The 27,068-nt window shown below is 40.0% G+C and overlaps 4 protein-coding genes across 5 annotated transcripts; 3 read left to right on the top strand and 1 right to left on the bottom strand.

Annotated features, from left to right (window-relative positions):
• Window positions 1-305: 305 nt before the first annotated feature.
• On the bottom strand, window positions 306-9,187 carry LOC140758648 (protein ESSENTIAL FOR POTEXVIRUS ACCUMULATION 1-like). Of its 2 annotated transcripts, none has more exons than XM_073094888.1 (10): window positions 8,818-9,187; window positions 8,060-8,148; window positions 6,948-7,868; window positions 6,750-6,870; window positions 6,604-6,669; window positions 5,184-5,969; window positions 2,148-4,926; window positions 1,181-1,362; window positions 1,037-1,096; window positions 306-920 (listed from the first exon to the last, which is right to left on the bottom strand). In XM_073094888.1, the coding sequence occupies exons 1-10, from the start codon at window positions 8,888-8,890 to the stop codon at window positions 529-531; spliced, it is 5,469 nt and encodes a 1,822-aa protein (XP_072950989.1). In that variant the 5' UTR covers window positions 8,891-9,187; the 3' UTR covers window positions 306-528. The 2 variants fall into 2 exon arrangements, with proteins under 2 accessions (XP_072950989.1, XP_072950990.1); XM_073094889.1 differs by lacking the exon at window positions 8,818-9,187 and adding an exon at window positions 8,606-8,778.
• Window positions 9,188-11,175: 1,988 nt separating this feature from the next.
• On the top strand, window positions 11,176-15,840 carry LOC140759263 (proline-rich receptor-like protein kinase PERK15). The gene is made up of 9 exons (XM_073095773.1): window positions 11,176-11,312; window positions 11,504-12,131; window positions 12,908-13,447; window positions 13,599-13,685; window positions 13,776-13,846; window positions 14,443-14,519; window positions 14,610-14,757; window positions 14,846-15,007; window positions 15,286-15,840. Exons 2-9 carry the CDS (start codon window positions 11,588-11,590, stop codon window positions 15,574-15,576), a joined length of 1,920 nt encoding a protein of 639 aa, XP_072951874.1. The 5' UTR covers window positions 11,176-11,312; window positions 11,504-11,587; the 3' UTR covers window positions 15,577-15,840.
• Window positions 15,841-16,589: 749 nt separating this feature from the next.
• On the top strand, window positions 16,590-19,596 carry LOC140759246 (sulfite exporter TauE/SafE family protein 3-like). Its single transcript, XM_073095753.1, has 12 exons — window positions 16,590-16,934; window positions 17,047-17,206; window positions 17,281-17,481; window positions 17,607-17,671; window positions 17,768-17,801; window positions 17,928-18,007; window positions 18,084-18,170; window positions 18,289-18,339; window positions 18,479-18,700; window positions 18,872-18,965; window positions 19,052-19,192; window positions 19,273-19,596. The coding sequence occupies exons 1-12, from the start codon at window positions 16,692-16,694 to the stop codon at window positions 19,353-19,355; spliced, it is 1,461 nt and encodes a 486-aa protein (XP_072951854.1). The 5' UTR covers window positions 16,590-16,691; the 3' UTR covers window positions 19,356-19,596.
• A 745-nt stretch (window positions 19,597-20,341) lies between these two features.
• LOC140758866 (succinate dehydrogenase [ubiquinone] flavoprotein subunit, mitochondrial) lies at window positions 20,342-26,779 on the top strand. The gene is made up of 16 exons (XM_073095243.1): window positions 20,342-20,697; window positions 21,214-21,369; window positions 21,687-21,774; window positions 22,194-22,340; window positions 22,437-22,577; window positions 23,584-23,669; window positions 23,754-23,846; window positions 23,937-24,000; window positions 24,185-24,328; window positions 24,435-24,622; window positions 24,723-24,897; window positions 24,979-25,149; window positions 25,305-25,374; window positions 25,472-25,592; window positions 25,669-25,706; window positions 26,432-26,779. Exons 1-16 carry the CDS (start codon window positions 20,578-20,580, stop codon window positions 26,532-26,534), a joined length of 1,905 nt encoding a protein of 634 aa, XP_072951344.1. The 5' UTR covers window positions 20,342-20,577; the 3' UTR covers window positions 26,535-26,779.
• The last annotated feature ends 289 nt before the right edge of the window (window positions 26,780-27,068 follow it).

Raw genomic sequence — 27,068 nt, 5'->3', positions numbered from 1 at the left:
AGAAGGTATCGTAGTCGTTTTGTAACCCAATAACGTTAAAACCTTTCATCCAATTTAGCTGCCATGCAACTTGTACTGGAGATCCCATCCTCTCTCCTCATGGGCTCCTGCATCAGTGGGTCTTGAAGTCGAATGTTCCCACTTCCCAGTTCTCAATGATAATAGGGTTTGCTAAATTTATCATGACAATCTATATAAAGGGGAACAAGAACCAAGTCTTAAACAAGCGGGGACACTTTTAGCTAACATTTTGCAGATAAGAATATACAAAGACAAAAGGAGGCCAGTCAGATATAAATCAAAAGGGAAGAAAGATTGATGATGCCTTCTCTGAGGATAAGCATAAGGCTGCCATCAGTTCCACAAAACTGCTTGAGCTGATAACTCTGCTGCTGCAACTACTGCTCTATAGAGGGTTCTTTCAGGGACATAAAGTGCCCCAGGAGAAAAGAAAATGAAACCAAAACAGGTCAAAAATTTACAGATGGTTATCAAGATAATGTATATACACTCATGCTGTAACACAGCCTAATCTTCGATGCCCTGGATTTCACCCATCATTATTCGGTTGCTGACCACATTAAACCCTAGGACTGATGGACTCACCTTCTTCCCCTTCTTGACTTTTTTCTTCACTCCACCCGCTTTGGCTGCTCCATCTTGTCCAGCTTCCATCTCAGCATCAATGTCTCTGTTGGCTCCAGTCCCTAGGCTTCCAAGCCCTGTGACATCCCCATTACTGGGGCGGGGCTTGTGAGCTTTAAAGGCCATTTCTATGATATCAGATGATAAGAACTCCTTATAATTGAGGAATTTATCAATGAATGTGTGGTTGCGATCCAATGAACCAAGGTTCTCTCTCAAAAGCATTTCAGCTTCTTGAGTTTGCTGTTTGATGCAGAATTCCAAGAAACTTGTATCTAAGACAATTAAAACAATACAAATGATCATAAGGGATCCATCACGCATCATGAGATAAAAGGGCAAAGAACAGATAGCTAACATCAATTCTGAGTAGGTAGGATAAATTCAATACCAGTTGTTCCAGTGAGCTTGGTCCACTCACTCTCACACCATTCCCTGAAGTCCATTGCCTCTGTAAACATAAGGTCTTAGAAACACGAAGTAATTAACTAACTGTTATAATGCAGAGGAGAGAGTCCACATTCATAAGTTTTACCTGACTGTTTGCTTGTTGCATCTTTCCTGCTTTTCACAATCGACATGACAGCACTAGGTGGGGAAGGAGGCAACTTGCTACCAAGGGACTTCTGACGACTCGATGCACCTGGCAGTGTTCCCTTGACAGGGGTGCCCTTGGTCCCCCATCCACTCTGATTCAACATGGATGTTCCATCTGACCTGGTTACGAGCAAAAAGATCAAACGCCTCAAGTTTAAGCATCTTCATCATTATGGAACTCAAGTTTACTTGTTACAGGGATACCAAAAGTAACTCATACATCCAATTAAGGTGTAAGCGAGCCAGGCTCTAATCAAGCTTGATTTGAAATTAATTTGCTGTATGAATTTAGAATCAAGATTGGGTTGATTTTATTTTAATTTGAGTCAATTGCGAGCTCGAGTCTAAATAAGCCAATCAATTATATTGCACATTCAAGCCAATCCAATTCAAACCAAAATCGAGCCTGGATCAAGCTTGAATCAAACTTAAATTAGGTTTAGTTAAACAATTTGAATGCAAATAACAGAGATAACAAAAACCTAAACTAATAAGTAACAAATAATGATTAAATCTACACCTAGATCGATATTTCCTCCTATTGCAGTCATAACATGGATAAAAAATATAGCCCTAGAGTAGTTAATCTTATGAGCCTTTAGATCTTGATGTAAAGGTTTGTATTAATTATATGTACTGTATCCTAAATAATATTTAATTAAGATATTATTAATTTTGAGCCTTATCAACACTTGATCCAATTGGGCTCATGATCAGGCTTGGCTCGAAATTAATTTTGAGCATGGTTCATGCTCGGCTAATCAAACTTGAATCGGGCCAATTTCAAGCCGAGCTTGATCGACCCCTAGTGAGTCAAGCTCAAGCTGGCTCAATTATTTTGACAGCCCTACATCCAATTGATGAATAGTAATAACAAACTCAGAAAGCTAAGGCAAATGACATACTGCTTTGGTTCCTGCTTGGATGGCTGGAGAGGACCCCAGAATAAATCATCTTCAGATCTGGATTTTGACTGTGCAGATATATGTGAATTGGTTTGGATAGGAGATGCACCCTTAGATGGAGATGACCCAGAAACCTGCCAGGAACCAGTTCCACGATTTCCACGGTTTGGTTGCAATTTCATAGGAGATGGAATTGGAATCTGCTGCTGGACAGATGATTTCTTTCCTTGTTCCCTCTGAATTTCTCTTAAAGACATGGGTTTCTGAAGTTTAGCAGAGTCAGTAGACCATACTGGAGAAGGTACAGGGTTTAAATGATCACCCTTCCAAGGAACAAAATCCCCCAATGATGGGCCATTAGGAGGAGCAGGTAGAGTTTCATTCTCTTGTTGTACCTGATGAGTAGATTTGTTCTTTTCAGGAGGGAGTGGAGAACAGAGATCAAGTGAACCAACTGGGCTTGGAGCCTTGGCACCAGCATTTTTGGACTTTGATGCCTTTTTGCGGTTCTTCTTGGAGTCCTTAGCCTCAATGAAGTCATCATCACCAAGGCCTAATGATTCAGTTTGGGTGCCACTCAGTGGAGGAAAAGGAGCATCTTTATCATTACCAGCAAGATCTTTATCAACTTCATTCAACTTGGCCAGGACTTCTTCTGCCAATAAATCATGTAAAGGACTCTTCTTGCTCTTTGAACTCAAAGTACTTCCTGAGGTCTCAGTACCAGAAGATGCCATTGTTGCACCTTGAGTGACATCCACACTGAATTTACGCTCTGAATTGGCCACTAAATCACTCCATGGAACAGTTGATGCAATACTTGCTGGAGCAACAGTTTTTGCAATCTCACAAGACATTGCTTCCCTCTGAGCCCTTAACTGTTCTTCGGCTTGAATTTCTAGCAGTGACTTAGGTCTGAGGTCTGATGCAGATTTCCATGCACGATGAGTAGAAGTAGCCTGCGCATTGAATAAGCTACCAATTTTTCCTTGTTCTTTTTCTTTTTCAACAATATCTGATTCTTTTGATAAAGGATTTTTGGAAGATAATAGCTCAGATCTTTCCAGATGGTTGGCACTAGATGTAAGAGAGTTCTCATCTCCTCCCAATGGTGCCCCAAGCAAAGACCCCTCTGTATCATTCTGCACGCTTGATTTAGCTCCACCAGCATCTGAATCCTCAACTTCAAAATCTAGTTTTGATGGATGGCAGGAAATTGTCTTTGATGCTACTTTGGCAACATCCGAAGCTGACTTCACCTTCGAGGTTTTTTGTTTCTTAGACTTTTTCTCTGAAGCTTTCTTTATTTCCTGTGTTTCTACCTTTTTCAATTGCTTCACTGAAAATGAATCCACAAGGCAGTGATCTGGGATGTTTTCAGAAGAAATCTTCAAATTCTCAATCTGATCAGATGCGCAAGACAGAAGATCAGGTCTTGGACTGTCCTCCAAAGATTCAAGAATGTCAACACCTTCAGAACCAAATGGTAGAATGGTTTCACTAGCATGAGACATCTTATAATCCTTGTGTTCTATTTCACCTTTATCCAACCCTTTCTTAGTGTTCTCTGGAATAATATACTCCTGCTCGTGACTCTCTCCAGATTTTGCCAGAGGCAAATTTTCAGTCCTTGCTATTGTTGCAGTACTGTCAGCATTTTTAATAATTTCAACCTCTTGTGAAAGAGAAGCATCCCATACTTTTGAAGATGCATGGTCAAAGATCTGATGGGGCATATCAAGAGCCGGAGCTCCTGAGCTTACGGGACAACTGATATTTTGAGTACCTTGCAAATTTACATTTAGATGATTAGGTAGCTGTCCATCATGCAGGTTGCAGACAGGCATCTGCTGATTAGTTTGACGAGCCTCATGCAATCTCTGAAGCCCAAGAATATCAGGGGAGAGATTGCCTGGTGGAACAACAGCATGAATTTGCGCGTAAGAAGGGTCAACAAAGTTTTGATTAGAAGAGCGAGCAGATAGGACCTGGGAAAGCAAATGTTGCTGCTGCAGCAGCAATAACTGTTGCTGCTCTTGTTGCTGTTGCTGCTGCAACAATAACTGCTGCTGCTCTTGTTGCTGCTGCTGCTGCTTGAGCAGTAAGATCTTATCCATGAGAGAGAGTTGTGGGGAGATAGGTGCCTGCGCATGCAACTGCAGTTGTGATAGCGCATATTGCTGTTGCAATAAACTCAACAACTGTGGATCTTGAGATATCTCAGGAAACAACTCCTCAGGATGAAACATGCCAGAAGAAAGATCAACAAATTGAGGGTCTAAATGAGACAAAGGTGGCCGGTTATGTGGAAGCAGTCTTTGCTGTTGAACATCAACCCCGACCTGCGGAGAAATATGCAGATTATGATGCATGTTCATCACATCTTGAGAGACCCCCATTCCACTATGTATGATACTATTAAGATTTCCAGCTTCCGGAATGTTTGACCACATGGGTACTCCAGATTTAGCAGCCAGCAATTGAGATTTATCTGCTGAAGAATGCAGGATGGATAACAAGTCGGGAGATTGAAGAACTTGATGAGAAGAGTCTCCCATCTGAGGAAGCAGCTTAGATTTTAGTGCAGAAGAATCAGAGACTAAATCAATCTTTGGTGCCATGGGAACATCTCTTCCTGACCAATAAGGTAGAGGGTTCGGTAAAGATTGCTGCCTCTCCAACAATCTTTTCTGGGCCAAGAGGTAATTTACATCATTTACACTCTCACTACCCACTGAGGAAATATTGCCAGAACTACTTCCATCATATTCTTGCATACCTACATTAAAAAATGTGTCAGAAAACATATTTGTGAAACCTAGATTGTTTTTTTTTTGGGTGAAAAAAGCCACAAGAAAAAAGAAAAAAAAACTATGGCTCTGTTTCAGTAAAAACCTAGATTGTGCTACTAAGACAACAACAGTAACTACACAAATATCATATAAATTTTATTTTCAACAATCCACTACTTAATCAACAAGATGTAGACTAAATTATGTTTGCAAAAATTATATATGTTGTAATAAATTAACCAACCTCCAGAACTCGAAATATTTGCAAGTGGAGAACTGCTCATGTTAGCAGACATTAGTGACTCTAGAAACCGGGTTTGTGCTTCAGTTGCAGTGTCATGCCTGCTTCTTGGCACGTTTTTGAGAATATTAATATCACCCAGACCTGCATGAATACTGCTGGGAGTACCAAATTTTCCAGCAAGTGAAGAATCTGACACATCACTCTCCTTGGCTGCACCAAACCCAGGTGGAGGCCTTGCCTTCGCTCGTAGGTGTGGCATAACATCCCCAAGTAAAGAGAAATGAGCTTCAGCTGGAGCATTTGCAAGACGGACTTGCAAGTCAATACCAAAATATCCAGCTTCGAACCATCCGATTAAATCACTGCCAGAAAAAGGACCTTGAATTTGACCTTGTGGGTCTTTGTAATATAAAGAAAGCTCTTCTGGAGAAGGATGAGTCTGTCCAGAACTATAAGTATCATCCTGACCGAGAATAATATTGGCTTTGCTTTCTCGGTCCAAGTTTTCAGATAATTCCCTTCTAATTACGGGATCATTTTTAAGTCCTGGATGAGAAGCTAATCCATCATTCTTTTGCCAGTAAGCTTCATCTTTATAGAAAGATGAGGCAATTGATGCTCTATTCTTATGCTCCGATTCTATAGAAAAGTCGTTGCGATCATGGGATGGTCCATGTGTACCATCACTAACCGATTGAGATCTCCGTGGGCCAACATAACGTGAAACAGAATTTTCCATCCTAGACACTTCTCCATTGTTTGCTTCATCAGCCTTTTCAAGAATGCCTAGTAAATTTGCAAAGAGATCCAGAAAAAATGGAATATTAGAAAAAATACACTAACATAACTAGAATCTAAGAGGGACAAAAGGAAAACCCATTAGAAGATGAACAGCAAAACTGGAGTAAATCAGTTGCTATAGTATCTCAGTGTTGTAGGTCCCAAACAATGTAGTGAAAGAAAATTAATAGCATGTCTGATACAATTCCCAAATGAATTGAAAAAACAAAAAAGAATAGGAGCCCAAAAGGATATTTTTCTTACGTTCTCCTTTTGGTAATTAGGTCTGTGAATAGGATGTCATGGTGGAGCGAATGGTTAAAGCTGTACCCTTTCAAAGATATTTTCAGAAGCAAATGTTTTGTTGATTCAACATATTCAATGTAAAGAAATTCCAATGTCAAACTGAAGTACAACAAGAAATGGATGTGGGACTTAATCAAGAGAGACTGTGTTGTATGATCATTGGAGAAAGAAAAGTTTATGCCCATGCATATAAACAAATATCTAGTAGGGATTCTGGAAAAGGAAACCACTTCAGTATTCAATGTTTTAACCTGAATCAAATGCTGCTTCAGATTTGATTTAAACTTTGGTTCAGATCCATGATATATTATGGGAAAAAACCTGAAATGAGTACCTCTGAATTTGTCAGTCTTGTCATCCGTATAATCATCCGTGGCAGTTGGCCGATCTTCTCTATTCCCTGAATAAAAGGAACCAAGCAATTCATGATATGGAGTAATCACAAACCATGATGGAATAAAATCAGAAATTTTGTCATGCCTAATTTAACTTGTTTAGATGGAATTGCATCCAATGTGTTCCTTCCGGCAGAGCCATCTTTCGAAACCTGAGGCACCCCACTGCTTATAATATCCCCTTTGTCAATACCTTTCAAAATACCCTGCCAATACAACAGAAGCATAAGAACCACACAACCTTATATGACATATTACTCCAAAAAACAAAATAAGTAGTTACCGATTCTTCAAGACCAGGAGCAGAAAATGCCAAAGGTTCCAATGCCTCTGCTTGTGTCAGAGAAGGAACTTCAGTAAACCCATCTAAAGATATCCTTAGATTCTTAATATCAGTCAACCTGTATAAATCTAACAATTTCATCCTACTATATCTAAGGGTATAGGCATCTCCAGATGCACCATCAGACTTGTCAGAAACAGAAACCAAGTGATATGGACGTGAAGAACCACTATTTGCAGAGCCGTTACTAGAGTTGAACTTCCCACGAGGATTAGAAAAAACAGAATTATCATTTTCTGATCTTCCTCTACCATAGCTAAACATAGCTGATGGTCTATTTGGTGACTGAGATGGATGATGAGAAGGGTCTCCCCTGCCACGGCTTAAAGAAAAGTTGGACCTCCATGAGCGAGAATAAGTTTCCTCTTTCTCTGTATCTTTTTCATGATTATTTATGTCCTTCTCGTGACTAGTAAAATGAGGCAATCCTTTGTCACGAAAACCATCCCTCTCTCTACCAGATTCGGCCAACTTATCACTCCAATTTCCAGCCTCTTTATCATCAGGTCCCCAGCGAGTGTTCCATTTGCTCTCACGATGATCATAATTACCTTCCTTGTTACCAGAATCACTCCATCGTTCAGGTGGGGCTCGGCGAGCTTCGCCAGAATGCTTAGAGGAATTGTCCGACCATCGTTCTGTCCTGCGCATATCGCCAAGTTCCTTGTCTACCTCCCTCCAACGATCTCGACGAATAGCAGAATTTGGTTCCCTTTCTTCATCACGCCAGTGATCACGACGTCCAGACTCACCATCATGCATGGATGGCCTGAAAACACCCCTTCTTTTTCCAGTACTAAGGTCTTCACCATTGCTTGCAGCCTTTGAAGCAGCTGAACCGGCACCATACGGACTGAGATCCTGCAGAGCCATAGAAAGTGCAATAAAAAACATAAAACCCTCAACAAGGCATAAAAAACCAGACATTCTAAAATGGGATTGAACACACTGCAATGTGTATAATACAATCATGAGTGGATATACTACTTTCTGTCTTAATTATCCCTTGCAAAGAAAGAATTTCAACAAGAAGAAAAGAAAAACTAATTTACCCTAGATGCTGTCCCAAGCTTATTTTCTCCAGGTTTTGGCAGAAGCCATTGAGGAGAAAGAGGAAAATGCTTATCAGGTCCTTGCATGTCTGCAAAGATCAAAAAGGATCATGAGAAAAGCTATATAGTAGGAAACGAATCAATAAATAGTTGAAGCTCTTCTCTTTTTCCCCTACAGAGACGAAAAAGATGTCAAATAATTCTTCGTGAAGTTTCTTTGGAGAAATCTTTCATGTATATAACACAGTGATGAAACCACAATATGATAAATCATCCAAGACAGCTGAGTGACGAGAATAATATAGTAGGCACTTCAAATTTCACCGGAATGAGTACCAAAACTGCGGTTTAAATACTCGAGTTATCCGAGAACAGGTGAACTAGCTACTGAAAACGAAACGGTGGAACTTTGCATAAAAAAATAAAAGGAAATAATGAAACTTGTCCTACAGTGATCCACCAAGAGATTTCGCCCTAGAAAGCTCGACATCGCACAAATTTACTGGATTTATATCAGAATCGCTTCTTTAAGAGGAAAAGGCATACCCAAACTGATGAACTCATGAAGCAACGTAAGAGAACGAACGAAAAACGTCAAAACCCCTAAAAAGAGAACCGCCAGCACCGATCAAAAGCAATGGTGCTTAAATCGGCACAGGATTCCATTTCAGAAGACCTCGAAGAGAAATCTAGGATTTCCTATCCCATCATGGACTCGTAGAGCAAGATCTGCTACGAGGAGCAGATGGAGAAGCAACCTTTGGAGAGCTGCGGCGGCGGCGTCTCCACGGCTAGGTGGCGGCGGGAATCGGCATTGTTCCGGTCAGCCATGGATGGAGGCCGTGGAAGCTTGGAGACTAGAAGAAAACCTATTAAGCTCGACTGCTCTCAGGGGGTAAGAGGGCGTGGTGAGGAGGAGAGGAGCGGGTGAGAATAGAAGCGAATAAAAAGAAGCGGATGAGCTTTGGGGGGGTGAAAGGAAACCAGCGTTGTCCACCCGGCTTACGTTAGACACTCGCGGTCGAACTCTACACAGCAGTCGACCGCCTCTGGTCGTGCCCCGTCGTGCGAGTTAGCCGATCCTAACCATTGGATTCAACCATAGACGTCAATCGGACGATTTATATCGGTGGGTTTATTTGAAGAAGACTAGATCGACCGCTCGTGGGCACTGTGATGGGTCGAGGGTAAAACTTGCGCCGCACGGGGCTTCGTAAACCCTAGGAGACTAGATTTGGTACACAGATGCACCCACGAAATAGGGCACCAAGCGGTACCTCTTCTAATGAAATGTGGGACCCAGGCCGGGGTTTCCAATTTTTACGGGGAGCCACGTTAGCACTGACTGCGTGAGATACGTAACTTTTAGTTGCACCAATAAGTGTGGAACATGTGGTCGGGATTCGCGGTGCGCTTAACGTAACTACGTAAGTATTCACCTTCCCTCCTCGACTGGGGTAAACTACACCGCGAGGACGAACTGAATCAGACGATGAATGCCCAGTTACCGGACGGTTTGGATTTCCAGGGAAAGGAGAGGGGACTACGTTATACGAATGCGCCGCGGAGCAGTTTAACCTCTAGCCTGTGGGGTTCGAATCGGATCTGCATTCGGGTGGTGCTAGAAATTGAGATCCGAGTTCTTCAATTCGGGTTATCGTGGGACTTCGAAAGGTGCGTGTCTACAGTCTACACTCTTGAAATGATTGGTTGGCCGTTTGGAGTTAAAAAGGAGCTCGTTTGAATGCTTGGATTCCAAGCAAATGTATCCGATTTGGATTCTCCCAATGAGAAGAAGGCACGAAGTAATTTTATTAAAAAAAAAAAAGTGAAAAAGGGCAAAAGAAACATAGGAACATGTGTGTGCATGCTGTCGGATGAGATTTAGGGTTGGATGCAAATTGCAAAGTGGACTCGTGTGGACTGGTCTGGGCGCCTTTTAATTACCTGTTGACTGTTTACTAATTAATTCGTCAATTTTGATTTCTTTTCCGAATGCACACAAATTATATACTAATTATATACTAATATAATGGAAGAGGTTTATTAAAGAACTATAGATCCTTACATAGCCAGTTAAAAAATCCTCGGTTATCCAACTCAGTTAATTTTCTAATATAAATCAATTAGCCTGTAATTTTTTGTTTATCTGAAGGCTAAACTGTGGTAGAAGAAGCCTTCTGCGATCTAAATACAGCCAGGCCCACTCATAGACCCACTTAAAAAGGTCGGGCCGAAAAAGTCCCTTCACTAATGAACATTTAATGGACTCATTGCATTCCTTCAAGTTGGGCTTCTCTTACTTTCCTTAATGCGGAGCCTCTTGGAAACTGAGCTTGGTATTCCTTTCTCTCACCGTGATGATTAGTGCTAAGGAGGCTGGATCTATGATGCGCAAGGCCCCTCTCTCTCTCTCTCTTCTCTATTGTATTCTTCTCTCTCTCGATCTGTGCCTAGTTCTACCACGTCATCCTTTTGATAAATCTCTTTCAGCGTAGGGGATCATTCGTGATATTCTCTTTTCTTTTTAACTACAATTCTTGGACAATGAGTTCAATTTATATTCTAAATAATATTATAAAAAATTATTTGATAGTGACTTTGTAGCTTAGTTCAATGACTCCATTAGTTTGACGGCTTAACAATATGATTGATTTAAAGAAATAGTTTGACAGTGCAATAATTTTAAGTAGGTCTCAGTATTTATTTGGTTTCGAACGATGACTAAAAATTTGATAGAACCTAGTTATCTTTATATTAGAGAGGATTAGCTTTTATCTAGTATATCTTTTAGGCCAATGAAGGATGATCCTGCTCACTCGACCATTTTAAAAAAAAGGAAAAAAGAAAAGCGAGGCTGGCTGCTGTCGGAGAATTGACTGGACAACTGGCGACGACTATGACACGTGTCTCGGGCGGTTGCGCGGGAATGCCCAACTACCTGTCGACCAGAAATAGGTAGCAAGTTAATTGTAGGATAGCCTTCGATTCGTCGCAGCTCTCCCGCTCTTTCTGTGTTTAATTGCTAATTAATTTAATTCGTTTTCCATTCCGTTCCAGCTTTCCTGGAGCTTCAAATGGCCTGCCCACATAAAAATAGCAAAGGCTTAAAAAAACTCCCCTCGGATTGGAGAGAGGTGGTGTTTGGAGAAGGACGAAGCCAACGCCTAACGCTGCATCTATCATCTCGCCCTTCTCTGAGCCACCTCCTCCCCGAATAAGAGTAATCTCATCTCCAGCATTCCACGAACAGGTCATGAGCATTCTTGTCTACTTTTCTTAAGCCGACGGATGCATTTCTCCGTTAGGAAGATGAGGACTTGTGCTGAGTTGTATAGATTTATGAGCATTCTTTGCACGAAGTCAGTGTGTTTGTTTTGTTCTTCTTTCTCAATGTGGCATGCGTGTTGTTTTGATCTGCTTATGTTCTTGTCTCTTTTGTAGGTGTTATTAGTCTGCTATATTGTCCATAAAGAGCAGCGCTATAGATACGCAGGTGTGATTTGGTTTGCAGTTTTCTTATCAAGTATGTCGTCAAATTCTACGACTGCCCAAGCTCCTACCTCCTCAAACAATTCTTCATCCCTCTCACCACCTCCAGACTCCTCGCCACCGACACCGCCACTGCAGTCTCCGCCTCCAAAGGATTCACCTTCTTCGCCACCTCCGACCGACAGTCCTGCCGCTCCACCTCCTGAAAAATCCCCACCCCCTCCACCCTCCCCTAAAAGTGATTCGTCGTCAGCACCACCACCGTCCAAATCAGACGAGTCCCCACCTTCGCCTCCTCCACCACCCAAGTCATCAGCGCCATCTCCCCCTTCTTTGAAATCGCTGTCACCCCCTCCGCCAGTGCATGAGACCAAATCATCCCCTTCACATTCGTCTTCCAAGTCCAGCAGCAGCCACCTATCTGATGTGAATGTTCCCCTGGTTGTTGGTATTGCTGTCGGAGTTGGGTTATTTTTTATTCTTATGATAGTAGCATGTGTTTGCTGTTCCAAGAAAAAGAAGAAGAAGAAGAAGCCCCACAATGCTATGCAGTATTATGCAGATCCCTCCGGGTACAAAGGTAACTTTTATTGATTTCAAGGTTGATATGATGAATTCTTTTTCGGGTGCGCTGCAATTATGAGCAATCAAATGAAAAGTTGTTTCCAAGTTTTCCTTACGCAAATGTACAGAGAACCCCGGTCATCAAGATGATCATTTTTCTTGCAGATTGAGGATCAAGCACTACCACTAAAACAGGTTTTAGTTTTGAGGGATCACTACTGACATTGTAGAATCATATATAATCTGTCTGAAATGCTTTGAATACCAGTAGTATCACATCATATTACACATTTACAGGTCGGATTCACACCATATGACACTGTTCAAAATGTGGATCCACTATCGATATTTGATATGTATAACAAGCAATGCTGTTCTAATCTTTAGTTTGGTTCTCCATAAATTGTGTCAATCTTGTACTTGTGTTGCTTTTCTTGCAGTATCTTCACTTTATTCGACAAATCCAGAGCTTGCATCTATTTGTCTCGTTCTCTCACAAAGACATCTCCCATTGACTATCTATTGAAGAATTATCTCCACGCAATGAATTCCTTATGAAACTAAAAAAAATTTCCAAGTAATTATGATCATTGTAATCTAAACCTCTCTCAGCAATATCTGTCATCTCAAGAATAACTGAAAAAATGACTAGGCTCCAAAGAATTGAATAGAATTTCTTGAATTGCATTATACTTATTTAGTTATGTGAGATTTGTGTTAACGAGCTGGTTGACGTAGAATAGTCGGTTATGGAACATTAGATCTGATTTCATATCTCACCTGTCATTGTAGATGGTAACTACTACAGTAGTGGACCGGAGTTGCAGTGGCACAATGGACACCAAGGGATGGATCAGATGGCTAAGGTTCCGCATCCACCAGGCTCACTTGGTCCACAAGGAGGTGGGTGGCACCCGCCGCCACCCCCGCAGATGGGTAACAGCAGTGACATGAGTTCAGCCTATTCAGGCCCTCATAATCCTCCTCTTCCACCTCCCTCCCCTGCCCTTGCCCTGGGCTTCAACAAAAGTACATTCACCTATGAGGAGCTCGCAGCTGCAACTAACAGTTTCTCACAGGCAAATCTTCTGGGGCAGGGAGGATTCGGTTATGTCCATAAAGGGCTGCTGCCAAATGGAAAGGAGATTGCAGTGAAACAGCTCAAGTCGGGAAGTGGTCAAGGGGAGAGGGAGTTCCATGCTGAGGTTGATATTATCAGTCGGGTCCACCATCGTCATCTGGTTTCCCTCGTCGGATATTGCATAGCTGGGTCACAGAGATTACTGGTCTATGAGTTTGTCCCCAACAAGACTCTTGAGTATCACCTCCATGGTTAGCTTCTTCCACATTTATAATTAATAATCTAATGAAATTTATGAATGAATATTCTCAGAAAAGGGAAAAAAAAGGAGTTCTTCAAATAAACTCATGTACGTGTGATTTTGGGTCAAAGCCCACTGAATTATTTGGATGGTTACTGTAGGAAAGGGACTCCCAGTAATGGATTGGCCTACAAGGCTCAAGATTGCACTCGGATCAGCCAAGGGCATTTCCTATCTGCATGAAGACTGTAAGTGACAAACTTTTAGTATCTTCTGATACTGCCACCAAATTTTCTTGATTATACCTCACTGCTGTCATCTATCTTATTAACATGAAGGCCACCCTCGCATTATTCATCGTGATATCAAATCTGCCAACATTCTTCTGGATCTCAAATTTGAAGCAATGGTATGGAACACAGAATACAGGCCAAATATACATTTCTTTCTTAGTTCCTTTTTCTTTATCCATTATGAGTTGTTGTAGGATAACTTAAAACTTCGTCCTTTTCTTTCTTCTTTGAGTTTCAGAAATTGCATTTTTATGTCCTGATTGCATTAGTTTTGATCAAGTCCAGGTTACAAAGGAGATTTGGCTTGCCTTATGTACCAGTGTCATGACTATGATTGAGCTCATAAATGAACTATATCTTTGTAATGAAAGGAGATTAATACAAGGGGATGAAGATTGGTAAAAAATAAAAGACAAATTATGCAGAAAGAATAACAGACTGAAAGACTTATAAATGAATATAACTGCTGAACTTTCATGTGGAATTCCACAATGTGAATCCTAATACCATGTTCATTCATAATCTGACTATTAAATAACATTCTTTTAACTTTTAAGTATTATCAGGATTTAGTTTAGGGCACTAAATTGAGCATGGTATCTACTGCTTTGATCTATCTATGAGATTCTATATATTGTAGTCTACCTTAATATACAAATGAGTAGTGAATTCTTACACCAAAATGCTTCACTTGAGTAATGATGTCTTCCAGGTTGCCGATTTTGGATTGGCCAAGCTGTCGTCAGACAATCACACACATGTTTCCACGCGTGTCATGGGAACTTTTGGGTAAGGCAGATATCTTGTGGAGCTGAAAGACTTCACAAATCATATCCACACATCATTTTCTTCTCAACACTTCTGCTCTCCACATTCTAGGTATTTGGCTCCTGAATATGCTTCCAGTGGCAAGTTGACAGAGAAATCTGATGTCTTTTCATATGGCGTGATGCTTCTTGAACTGATAACTGGACGAAGACCAGTTGATAGTAATCACACATTCATGGAAGATAGCTTGGTAGACTGGGTAAGTATATTGCTCTATATTAATGTATCAGATCATCTATTATTTTTTGCATTTAATGTCCTTGTTTCTTTTTTCTTGGTACAAATAGGCAAGGCCTGTTCTATCACGTGCTTTGGCTGATGGAAATTATGATGAATTATCTGATCCGCGATTAGAAGGCAACTATGACCCAATGGAGATGGCACGTATGGTGGCATCTGCTGCTGCCTGTGTTCGTCATTCTGCAAGGAGGCGCCCAAAAATGAGTCAGGTATGAATCTTTTGAAATAAGCACTCATTCCCTGGCTAGATACACAGAATGTAGATACAGCAAAGAAGAAACGAAAATGACATTGCATTTCTTTTAGATGTTTTGCTTTCTGGCCCCTTTTTAGCTTCTGAACAATAAAGATCATACAAGCTAGTGAAACATCCCCTTTAATTATTTCTGTCTCAGCAAGAAAAGAGGTTTCATAAGCCTATACTACCTTTCATGAACACTTGAAAAGTTAAATCTATAAACAATAATGGTATGGCATAATGGTACAGATTGTACGTGCATTGGAAGGTGATGTTTCACTTGAAGACTTGAACGAGGGAATGAGGCCCGGGCAGAGCATGCTCTTTAGCTCCGGTTCTGATTATGATTCTAGCTCTTACACCTCCAACATGAGGAGGATCAAAAAGATGGCGATGGTGAGTCCTGAGTATAGCGGTGAATACAGCGGACCCATGACCGAGTACAGGCAACCTCACTCAGCCTCGAGCAGCGATGCAGGATTTTCTGGGGAGTTAAATCCAGTTGGAATTCAAAAGCACAGAGCTCATCAGCAACTATAGAAGTGGTAGGTGACCCAACAATTTTTTCCATGGAGAAGGGTAAGATGGATTTAGGTCTTACTATCATCTTTTTAGTAAACATCTGAATTCTACCAAAGACTGCAGCATCCTCAGGGAATGCAAAGAGAAAACTTGATCTGTATGTCAGATTTGAGCAAGAGAGAACTTGCTATTTTCTTTCTTTTCTTTGTTTTGTTATTGAGAATCCATGTATTGGTTTATTTATTGTCTATAGGAAATGATGTTCAAACAGAAGCTTTCTTTATCTAAATGTTGCTTATTATTCTTTTCCAGGTTCTGTGCATCTCATCTCACTGTATTATTATTACAATGAGACAAGTTCATTAAGGAACGATATCTGTATTTTTTTTTATTTATTCAATAGATTACGAGCTTACAAACTAATCATATACTAGACAAAAAAGAAAGTTTACTCAAATATTTATAAAAGTTTAAACTTATGACTTATGTCATAGATTAATACAATTCGATCATTGTGTTACAACAGCGGTGAGAATGATATATGGATTTAATATGGCCTGACTTAGAGTCTCATCTTCTTACCATATCACAGGGTCGGATATGGATTAAGAATTTATGATCCAAGCCAAATATAATCCAATCCAAACTTGCATGACCCGATCCATTAACGTCCACAATCATATCGAAATTTCGTGCATGGTCGTAGGAAACATCACGAGAGAGGACGTTACAATCCACCACGGAATTATACAACAGCCAGTGCAAGGGAATCCAGAGTTCTATTGTACGATACACACGAAGCAACTCCGTTACTACAAGTAACGAGTTCGGATCTGCAGTACAGCCCCTACGCAGGAATCTGCTGCATCCGTCATGTGATAGCCAACTATTAGCTCACAAGATGGTTTACAGTAAGTTCCTACAATCGAGGCTCCAGGCGATCTGAACTTGTACTTGAATACGTGCTTTAAACGAGAAACATCATTATATTACTCTGCCTATTAATCCTGAGATCAGATGAGAGAGTTTGAAGCAGAGGAGGAAAAAAAATAAGAGAGGAAGTAATCAAAGAAGCATTCCCCAAGTCACTGAGGTTGAGTTAGATTGTTCGGCTTTGTAGAAATAGTAAAGCAATGGGTGGAGGAAAGAAGACTAGTTTGATGTGGGTAGGAGTTCTCCTCCTCTCTTGGAGCCTGGTTTTGAGTAGTGGAGTGGCATTTGCAAAGAGGCCCCTGTCTCCCTCTTTGAATGAAACGGTCAGCAGCAGCAGCTCAAACTACAGAGACGTAACGGAGAAAGACTTCAAACATATCTTCTCCTACACCTTTCACTCGCTATTCGACGACGGCGAATCTTCTTACAATCATGTTTGGCCTGTATGGAATTCATATCATCATTTGTCTCAACTTCTGTAATGCATTTTGCTCTTGTTCTGTAAATATTTGTTTTGTTTTTTAAAAAAATGGCATTACGATCATGTTTGGCTAGGACATGGAGTTTGGATGGAGGGTCGTGCTCGGTTCGATCATCGGATTCCTAGGGGCTGCTCTGGGGAGCATTGGCGGCGTCGGTGGAGGCGGCATATTTGTGCCTATGCTCACCTTGATCATTGGCTTTGATCCTAAGACTTCCACAGCTATCTCCAAGTGTAAGATACATAAGGAAGAGTGATTTAATTTCGATTCTTGTATGATGTAAGCACATTATAATTTGTTTTTGCAGGTATGATCATGGGAGCTGCAGGATCAACAGTTTACTACAACCTGAGGTTGCGCCACCCATCACTCGATTTGCCAATCATTGATTATGATCTTGCACTGCTGTTCCAGCCCATGCTCATGTTAGGTATCAGCATTGGTGTTGCTTTTAATGTCATCTTCCCAGATTGGATGGTCACTGTTCTTCTCATCATCCTCTTTCTAGGTATTACTAGTTTTGTCGAATAAATCGATTTTTGTGACTCGATCTCTTGCACTAATGCATTAAGTTAAAAAAAAAATATATCAATATAATTCCAGTGATATAATAAGTACTCATCTTTATGACAGGAACATCAACAAAGGCACTGTTCAAAGGTATAGAGACATGGAAAAAGGAGTCCCTAATTAAAAAGGTATCTCCATAATTAAGCACTCCTGGCTCCATTTCTTTCAACTCTTCAATTTTCTCTAGCAGAGACACTTAAAATTTGCTTTGCATTCTATTTCAGGAAGCTGCAAAGCTATTGGCATCACAAACAAATGGTAGGTACAGTGTCTCTTATAGTGGTAGCAAAAATAGAAAAGAAATCAACAGAATTTCTTGAAAATTTAAATTTCAGTGTCATTATTTCTCTCCTTTTTTTTTTTGGAAACAAAACACAAATATAGAGACTCCAGAACTCGAGTACAAACCACTGCTTGGCTCTCCTGGTTCAAATACCCAGATCAAGTTTTCACCAGATGAGGAGGTATGTTCTAAAGAAGATTGTTAACCTTTTTCTTTTATTCTAGCTCAGAACTATGCTTATATGAATCTCTTCTCAGGTTCCGATAAAAGATAATATATACTGGAAGGAGCTTATGATGCTTTTATCTGTCTGGGTAGCATTCCTCATAGTGCAGATAGTTAAGGTCAGATGATCACTCTGAAATAATCAATGAAGAATTTATTTCTTTTTTCAATTAGTTTTTGGATACTATTAACGGTACACTACTGTACATAATGACTGCATCTCCTATTAAAATGCAGACATATGCCAGAACTTGCTCTATAGAGTACTGGGTTTTGAACACCTTACAGGTATAATTTCCTGCTATACTTTGTTCTTCATGTTATCTACAAGATTGTGATCTGCAGATGCTTGTTGTTCTTCATTTATATCCTTCTTGCACAGTTTCATCATCTGGAGACAAGATAACTGACACTTTGTAACATGAAGGTGCCAATTGCTGCTTCTGTAACACTATATGAAGCTCTCAGCCTCTGCAAAGGGAAGAGGACCATAGCATCTAGAGGAAAACAAGACAAGAAATGGAAGCTTCTTCAGCTATTATTGTACTGCTCATGTGGAGTAGTAGCTGGGATAGTTGGTGGTCTTCTTGGGCTAGGAGGAGGGTTCATCCTGGGCCCCTTGTTTCTTGAGATGGGAGTTCCTCCTCAGGTTATACACTCCATTGCCATTGGAGCATAACTATAAGTTGCACAAAGTTAACTAAAATAATAATCTTCAAGTTTCGAATAATGACAAGAAACCTAGACTTGAAACACACAAATTAAGCATTTAATTTTACTTTCGCATGTTCTTACAGACATCGTAATTTCTCTGCAACAGGTTGCAAGTGCAACATCAACATTTGCCATGACCTTCTCTTCGTCGATGTCTGTCATACAGTATTACCTTCTCGATCGCTTCCCGGTTCCATATGGTAAGCTGTAATAACATCTACATTTCTTCCGACAAGTTTAAATATCAACTGCTGTGTGAAAAAAGACTAACTGATTATATGTGCAGCTGGTTACTTCATATTTTTGGCTACCGTTGCGGCTTTCACTGGTCAGCACATTGTAAGAAGATTGATCGTTCTCTTAGGCCGAGCATCCTTGATCATCTTTATTCTGGCATTAACCATCTTCGTCAGTGCAATAAGTTTAGGTAAAATTAATCCAAGGTAGATGCTTTTATAGTACATGCTAAAGGCCTAAAGACTTTAATACTTGTATTCAAAACTGCAGGTGGAGTTGGAATAGCAAACATAGTGGAGAAGATGGAGAGGAAGGAGCATATGGGTTTTGTGAATCTTTGCTACCACAATTGAGCTTTTCCACTTGAAGCATCTTGCTTGGTGTTGAGCATCCAACAGCAATGTCAGAGTCTTTTGTTAAGCTAGTTTTTGTTCTTCTTGTAGTGGTGGAATGGAAGTAGAAATTTGCAGATCTCATTTCTCCAGAAAGCAAGTTTAATTAGCATGTCTATGATAGCTAAGTAGAGTTCAATGCTCTCCAAAATGTAATATGGAAAAGCTTGAGTTGTTAATGAAATTATGGTGATATCATCATACAAACATCCATCAGTTCAGCTAATATATACTATGCATAGAAGCTCTGAAGCAGAAGCTTGTTTACTTAATCTTTATTTCTTTCAAAAGATCTCACCAAGAACAAAGATAAGAGCAAAGCCAAGATTAAACTTTGATCATGACAACCACGATACAAGTTTGAATGTCTAAAAGTTTCATCATTGATGGCAGTCAGGTTGTTTGGTGGTTAGAAGTGCCGCGCTTCGACTAATGCAACCAGTGAGATGGTCATGGTCGTGGCCATTGCTCCCACCTCTTGATCGCAGAGGAGTTTCTCTTGGGCAAGAAATCGAACACCTTTCGGGTGCCCACTCGTGACTTCGGTGGTCAAACAATATAAATTTCCCTCGGTCTAGTGGAAGATTACCTCTTTCCTATTATTTACGAGAATAAGCGTACGGGATGAACCCAAGATAACTAAAAAGCGAGGGGTTTAAATGAAATTTTCCCTGTATTGCGGTCGGATTTGTGGTGGAGAGAAGGATAATTTAGACAGAAAGTAGCATAAATTATTCCGTAAGATAGATGAAAAGTATCGTAGAAAAAGAGACTTTTGAAAGATAAAGCTAACACACAGGTAGTAATTTGTAAAATTCAAAATGATAAAAAAGGAAAAGCAGGGGGTGGCATGTTCGTAGTTTCTTACAAAACCAAGGTTACGGATATGAGAAAGTAGTCTAAATATAGTAAGTAGCGCGACAAGTGGCTACACGCCTTTTCCGCCCACCGGAATTCCTATTCTCCCCCGTAAACCCTTCGCTTCTCCCTTCTCCCTTCTCCCTTCTCCCTTCTCCGTCCCCTCCTATTCTTTTTATCCTTTTTTGCGAAGAAACCCCTCACCTTTATCCCGTCGTATAGTGAGAGAGAGAGAGAGAGAGAGAGAGAGAGAGAGAGAGAGAGAGAGAGAGCCGTTCTTGTGCAGCGAAATTTTCCTCTATTCTCGAGTTGGGAGTGAGAAGAGATGTGGCGCAGCTGCGTTTCCCGAGGCATTCGAAGCCTCTCCGCAAAGAGGAATGTATCTATCGGAGGCGATCTAATCCTCCACTCGGCTCCGAAGTCGAGATTCTTCTCCGCGAGCTCGGTATAATCTTTGATCCTTTTGTATTTTTGATATAATTTAGCCTTTTCGTGTGGATTGATGGATTTTTGTTTTAGTTTTAGGTCTAAGCTTACGAGGTCGTATCGGTTGCAATTCTATTCTTATTGTGATCTTGGATTACTTTCGATAGAGATTTCTAGTTCTTTTGCTGGTTGTAATTGTTTTAGTTGGATCGCTCATATGATTTCGCGATGTTATCGATTGTTATGAATGTTCCATCAGTGGTTGCCACATAATATGCATGCTTTTCGATGCTCATTTGCATTATTAGGTCCGATATATCTCGATAATTGACATATCAATCCTATCCGTGATGCTATAGGTTTCTTTAAGTATTCATCAATAATGTAATTTCCAAGACCTGATTCATTTTTCAGATATTTGCACGATCCAGTTTGTATATATTCTTTTATCTATCTACGATACAAGTGCTTGTTGTGTGTTATCGATAGATATTAATTGATTTTCTTGTATGGGCTTTGTGATGATGGCTAGCAGTCGTCGTATACTGTTGTGGATCACACTTATGATGCGGTCGTCGTAGGGGCTGGAGGTGCAGGGCTCAGAGCAGCAATTGGACTTTCAGAGCATGGGTTTAACACAGCTTGCATCACCAAGCTCTTCCCTACTCGCTCGCATACAGTTGCTGCACAGGTATGATACATATTCTGTCAGTGAATATTCTATCATTTACAGTAGACATGTTCTAAGAATGTCTCCAAAGAAAGCCTTTTGATTGTTTTTTTTCCCTGCATGGCCTTTAAATCTTTAATAAATCAATAATTGTGAAAAACACCTTGTTTCACTGAGTTGTGATTACAGACAACTTGATATTTTTGCAGAAAGTTTCTTTGCCGCTGTTATATCAGATGCTTTATTTGTAAAACCTATGAGATAGTCTTTACTTACTGTTCTTCTGCAGTATTGTACTGCACTTAAGTATGTGGTTAATCATGCTAGAGTGCATGCAGGGTGGTATTAATGCTGCTCTTGGAAATATGAGTGAAGATGACTGGAGGTGGCATATGTATGATACAGTCAAAGGAAGTGACTGGCTAGGTAACAACATTTCTGCATTTCCTTTTTTTCTTTTTGGGCCTATCTCAGTTGTAGGACCTTGAGAAGCTCTTATTTATCCTGTTACGTTAGCTGGAAAACAGAAAATGCCTAACAGCTTTCTCTTGATCTAGCTAAAAGTATCATTTCTTCAATTTTTCTGTTAGACACTAGTTGCCACTTCTATTTTCAGACTTTCTCTTCATGTTGCTAGTTAAGTCGGTCTCTTTTAATGTTACATGAAGGCAGAAAGAAAGAAGTTCTGAAATGGTTGTGCCTAATTGGCATGGGTTTGTCCCAACAAGATACAGGGCCTGCAGATATAAAAATGCTTCCTTTGCATTGGACTGCTATGTTCATGTATTGCTAAGTTTATTTCCTATTTATGTATTGTTGACCTGCATATGTTTTTGTGCTTGAAGGTGATCAGGATGCTATTCAGTACATGTGCAGAGAAGCACCCAAAGCTGTTATAGAACTGGAAAACTATGGACTACCATTCTCCCGAACTGAAGATGGCAAAATTTATCAACGTGCTTTTGGAGGGCAAAGCTTAAATTTTGGAAAAGGTGGAGGTTTATAAGTTGCTGTCATCATATTATTAAGATGGTTGTTTTTTTAATATTTCTTTCTTCATACTTTCGATAATTGTTTGGGATCTTCAGGTGGCCAGGCATACCGCTGTGCATGTGCTGCTGACAGAACTGGTCATGCTTTGCTGCACACACTTTATGGTCAGGCAATGAAGCACAACACCCAGTTCTTTGTGGAATACTTTGCTCTGGATCTTCTTACAGACAAAAATGGTATTAATTACATAACCCCCATATTAACTATAATACTCACTCCTCTCCTTTTTGTTTATCATCCACATTTAGATCCATTTGGTGATATTGCAATGTGCTTATGGCAACTCAAATTGTACTTTGACGTGAATATCCACTATTGGGTGTTTTGTGGTTTTAGTTAATTGTTTACTGCTGTGATATGTATAATATCCATTAGGCTCTTCAGTGCGTTAAAGTTTAATATATGGATGCTATGAAATGATGTTAGATACCTATGGTTTTTTGCCATAATTGTTCAACTAATTCACACATGTTGCTAGAACATGTATTTTTGTTGGTCTAATTGTTCTCTCTCATTTGGAAGATGTCATGCATGCACATCCATACCCACCTAAGTATATAGATACACAGGTACTGTCAGATCAATTTTTTTTTCAGGTATGCACATGTATACGTATACATTCATGCACAGATGTTTGTGCATGCATATTAGTAATGAGATGGAATTATTTTGTCATCTTTTGCTCCTCGTGCCTTGGTTGCTGGGAGACCTGTGTTGATACAACAGCTGCTGCTTCGTTCTTTTATATGATCAGTGTTTAATATTTTTTAATGCTGTTTTATGTATATTGTCTAATTTTGTCCACAGTTTGGACTCTTCTTTTTCATGCTTGTGAGAATTTATAACATATGCCATTGTTGGAGAGTTTGTATCACTATATTTTGGAGCTCTTAGAATAAGATTTCATATTGTCAGGACTTGTTAGTTTAGAAGCTCAGGACCTTCTGATTTAATGAACCATTGTTGAATTCTTTCTTTGTATTGTCGATTTGGTTTGTCTTGTTTTCATTCTCGTCTTTCTTGCTTCCTTTGGAAACTGCTGCAAGGCATATCAGTGTCTTCTTTACTATTTATTGTTTCTACTTAAGCAACTAGAAAATATGTTTTGCAGCCTGTGTTGGTTAATCATATCCGCCCATCAATTTTTTGGTGAATCTGACAATCCTTCTTAACTGTGTTTAGGAGTCTGCCAGGGTGTCATTGCTTTGAATATGGAGGATGGGACTCTTCATCGATTCCGTGCTTCACAAACTATCCTGGCCACGGGGGTAGCAATATGCTATAGTGTAAAGTTATATCTGTCTTTTATTATCATCAATCAACTCTCATGAGTATGTTTGATTCATCCACAGGGTTATGGAAGGGCATATTTCTCAGCAACCTCAGCTCATACTTGTACCGGGGATGGCAATGCTATGGTTGCACGTGCTGGTTTACCTCTTCAGGTCAGTCTTCTTATTTGAACCCAATAAGTAAGATATACTTTCCGGTTATTCATCCCCTTGCTTATGTTTGGTTTCTTACTCATGCTTCAGGATCTTGAGTTTATACAGTTTCATCCTACTGGCATTTATGGTGCTGGATGCCTTATTACAGAAGGTCTTTACATTCTTTGGTTTAGTTCCTACTATACTTAATGATATTATATATTCTCTTGATTATGTGATGAGTTAGCCTGCATGCTACAAGGTTTAACTAATGTATGGTACCTATATTAATATGCTTGGAGTACTACTCTTAGTGTCAACTTTTGACTTTTAATATCATTTACTTATATGCTCAGGATCGCGTGGCGAGGGTGGTATTCTTAGGAACAGTGAAGGTGAACGTTTCATGGAGCGATATGCTCCGAGTGCCAAGGATCTTGCATCACGTGATGTTGTTTCAAGGTCTATGACAATGGAAATTAGAGAAGGTCGCGGTGTAGGTAAGAAACAAAAATTTTACAATCTTGAAATTTTGAGTGCAAATGTATATTGCTCTATGATAATCATCATAGTGCTTAGTTCATTTGTTATTCAAATGTGCTGCAGGCCCTCTCAAAGATCACATTTATTTGCACCTGAATCATTTACCTCCTGAGGTTCTCAAGGAAAGACTCCCTGGCATATCTGAGACTGCTGCTATCTTTGCTGGAGTTGATGTCACTAAAGAGCCTATTCCTGTTTTGCCTACTGTTCACTATAATATGGGTGGAATTCCCACTAATCACCACGGGGAGGTAATGTTTAGATGGCAGTGCTTGTGTGATCCTGAGATTTCCTGGCTGAATCTGTATATGTTCTTAGTGCGCTTTCTTTACCATGTCTCTCGGATCTCAGGTAGTTCATATGAAAGGTGATGATCCAGATGCTGTAGTTCCTGGTCTTATGGCTGCTGGAGAGGCAGCTTGTGCTTCTGTTCATGGTGCAAATAGGCTAGGTGCAAATTCTCTTCTTGACATAGTTGTTTTCGGCCGAGCTTGTGCAAATAGGGTTGCAGACATTTGCAGGCCAGGTAGGTTTTTGGTACCTTACTATAAGTAGCTTATGATTTATGTTGTACCATATGACTGTAAACATATATGTGGAACTTCAGGAGAGAAACAGAAGCCTCTTGAGAAAGATGCCGGGGAGAAGACCATCGCATGGTTGGATAAGTTACGAAATTCAAATGGTTCCCTTCCAACATCAAAGATCCGCCTAAATATGCAACGCGTGATGCAAAATAATGCTGCTGTTTTTCGAACACAAGAAACACTAGAGGAAGGTAACTTGTGCAGCTGCAATCCATAGAATTCTCATTAAATACTTGCTTAGACATACAAATCACTGTAATCTGATTTGCTGGAAAGTTTCTTATAGTAGCAAGATAAAAGCATAGTCAGCCTTCTGGTTAACAATTATTGCTCTGTATCTTATTAGGTTGTCAGCTTATTGACAAGACGTGGGAGAGTTTCCATGATGTCAAAATTCGTGATCGGAGTTTGATATGGTAGTATCCTTTTTCAGTATGCAATAGTTAGGTTTTATGCTTCTGTAAGCACGCAGTGACTGAAAACTTTATATAATTTGTTGAACTATCTGTATAGGAATTCAGACTTGATAGAGACTATAGAGCTGGAAAACCTATTGATTAATGCATGTATAACTATGCACTCAGCTGAGGCAAGGAAGGAAAGCAGAGGAGCTCATGCTCGTGAAGATTTTACGGTGTGCTTTTGTTCTCATCTTTCCCTTACCTTCTCATGTTTTTTCCCCCACTGACGTGATGTTGCAATTCTTGCAGAAAAGAGATGATGAGAACTGGATGAAGCACTCACTAGGGTGAGTTTTCTATCCTTTATTATTTATCTTGAAACATCTTACATCGTGAATAGATAATGCAGTATATTATGCAAATGCTTTGTATGATTGTATGGTTAGCTCTAAACTAGCATGGGAGTGAGTTTAATTTTTAGACTTTTAGTGCTGCTGAATTTTTCTCATGTTCCATAACCAATAACATCAGCACCAACCATCTAATATGGTTCTTGAATTGAGAAATACTCCTAAAGGCCATGCCAACTTGAGGGTTGGCAGCACTAAATGGTATCATTATAGAGCATTTGACATGGACAGACTATGCTTCTTTATTAGAACCTCATATCATTTCTATGGATGACTTGCTGTTATGTAATTTCTCTCTCGGTCTCCTTTATTTCACTTCCTCGTTTATGACAAATTTACGCCTCTTCTTGCTTCTGCCAATCCATGCTTTCTGAGTTAGTATTACCACCCCCTCCCTACCCCACTTCAACCACCACACACACACACACACATCTTTCTCCATAGTGAGAGCTCTATAAGCCCAGGTTCTATAAATATGAGCTATTCCGAGTCTTGACCTTTATGCATAACCTATTCCTTTTGGCTTTAAGATCAGTTCTTTCTATTCCGAGTCTTGACCTTTATGCATAACCTATTCCTTTTGGCTTTAAGATCAGTTCTTTTCGTGGCGATTGTTTTGTTCTCAAATCTCTATTACATGATTATTTTGTTCTGATATGCAGGTACTGGGAGAATGGGAAGGTCAAACTAGTGTATAGGCCCGTCCACATGAACACTCTTGATGATGAAATTGAATCGTTCCCACCAAAGGCCCGTGTTTACTAAACCCTGCTCTTATTGCTTGGGTTCGAAGTCAGCACGATCACTGAGTTTTTTGTTCAGTTCCTAAAATAAAGGAGTCATTGCAGTATTCTAGGAAAAAAAAAAAAAAAAACTTCATACATCTTTTCCACGGGCAAAGCTGATGCCTGCACTGTAAACTTAAATCCAGCAAGAGACATTGATGGCCATCACGAGGCTTATGATCAACTGTCTTCTTTTACAAAGAATAAAATGTATTTGTTTTCCTCTGCCGTTGTGCATGATGTAAATTTTCACCGTTAATAAATTATTACACAGAGTTACAAACTACTTCAAGAACACAGTTGCGGGATGTGATCAAAGTCTTCATTTAATATTTTACTTGTAAAATTTCTTAAAGCAGGTATTTCGTTGCCCTCCTTAAATCAAATTTTATTCATCATCTAGTTGAGGTTAAATCCTCGGATCACAGAATTGTCGAATGCTGCTGACTGCAGTTTTAAAACGGTAGATCACAAAGCTAAGTAGCGTCTCAGTGGGATCCAGTGAAATCTACTG

The sequence above is a fragment of the Typha angustifolia genome, chromosome 4, assembly GCF_048772165.1.
Source record: "Typha angustifolia cultivar Huaian chromosome 4, ASM4877216v1, whole genome shotgun sequence".
In the NCBI taxonomy this organism is placed as follows: Eukaryota; Viridiplantae; Streptophyta; class Magnoliopsida; order Poales; family Typhaceae; genus Typha; species Typha angustifolia.
The sequence above is the reverse complement of the archived record's forward strand: the minus strand, read 5'-3'. Positions and strand labels throughout refer to the sequence as shown.

Excerpts from the sequence above, each read along its gene's own strand:
- LOC140758648 (XM_073094888.1), bottom strand. The coding sequence starts at position 8,890 with ATGGCTGACCGGAACAATGCCGATTCCCGCCGCCACCTAGCCGTGGAG. Across the intron at positions 8,149-8,817 it reads GCCGCCGCAGCTCTCCAAAG|ACATGCAAGGACCTGATAAG; the intron begins GTTGCTTCTCCA and ends TGATCTTTGCAG. Across the intron at positions 1,097-1,180 it reads TGCAACAAGCAAACAGTCAG|AGGCAATGGACTTCAGGGAA; the intron begins GTAAAACTTATG and ends TTATGTTTACAG.
- LOC140759263 (XM_073095773.1), top strand. The coding sequence starts at position 11,588 with ATGTCGTCAAATTCTACGACTGCCCAAGCTCCTACCTCCTCAAACAAT. Across the intron at positions 13,686-13,775 it reads TTCCTATCTGCATGAAGACT|GCCACCCTCGCATTATTCAT; the intron begins GTAAGTGACAAA and ends ATTAACATGAAG. Across the intron at positions 15,008-15,285 it reads GGCGCCCAAAAATGAGTCAG|ATTGTACGTGCATTGGAAGG; the intron begins GTATGAATCTTT and ends ATAATGGTACAG.
- LOC140759246 (XM_073095753.1), top strand. The coding sequence starts at position 16,692 with ATGGGTGGAGGAAAGAAGACTAGTTTGATGTGGGTAGGAGTTCTCCTC. Across the intron at positions 18,008-18,083 it reads AGTTTTCACCAGATGAGGAG|GTTCCGATAAAAGATAATAT; the intron begins GTATGTTCTAAA and ends ATCTCTTCTCAG. Across the intron at positions 19,193-19,272 it reads CGTCAGTGCAATAAGTTTAG|GTGGAGTTGGAATAGCAAAC; the intron begins GTAAAATTAATC and ends TCAAAACTGCAG.
- LOC140758866 (XM_073095243.1), top strand. The coding sequence starts at position 20,578 with ATGTGGCGCAGCTGCGTTTCCCGAGGCATTCGAAGCCTCTCCGCAAAG. Across the intron at positions 24,329-24,434 it reads TAGAGAAGGTCGCGGTGTAG|GCCCTCTCAAAGATCACATT; the intron begins GTAAGAAACAAA and ends AATGTGCTGCAG. Across the intron at positions 25,707-26,431 it reads TGGATGAAGCACTCACTAGG|GTACTGGGAGAATGGGAAGG; the intron begins GTGAGTTTTCTA and ends TCTGATATGCAG.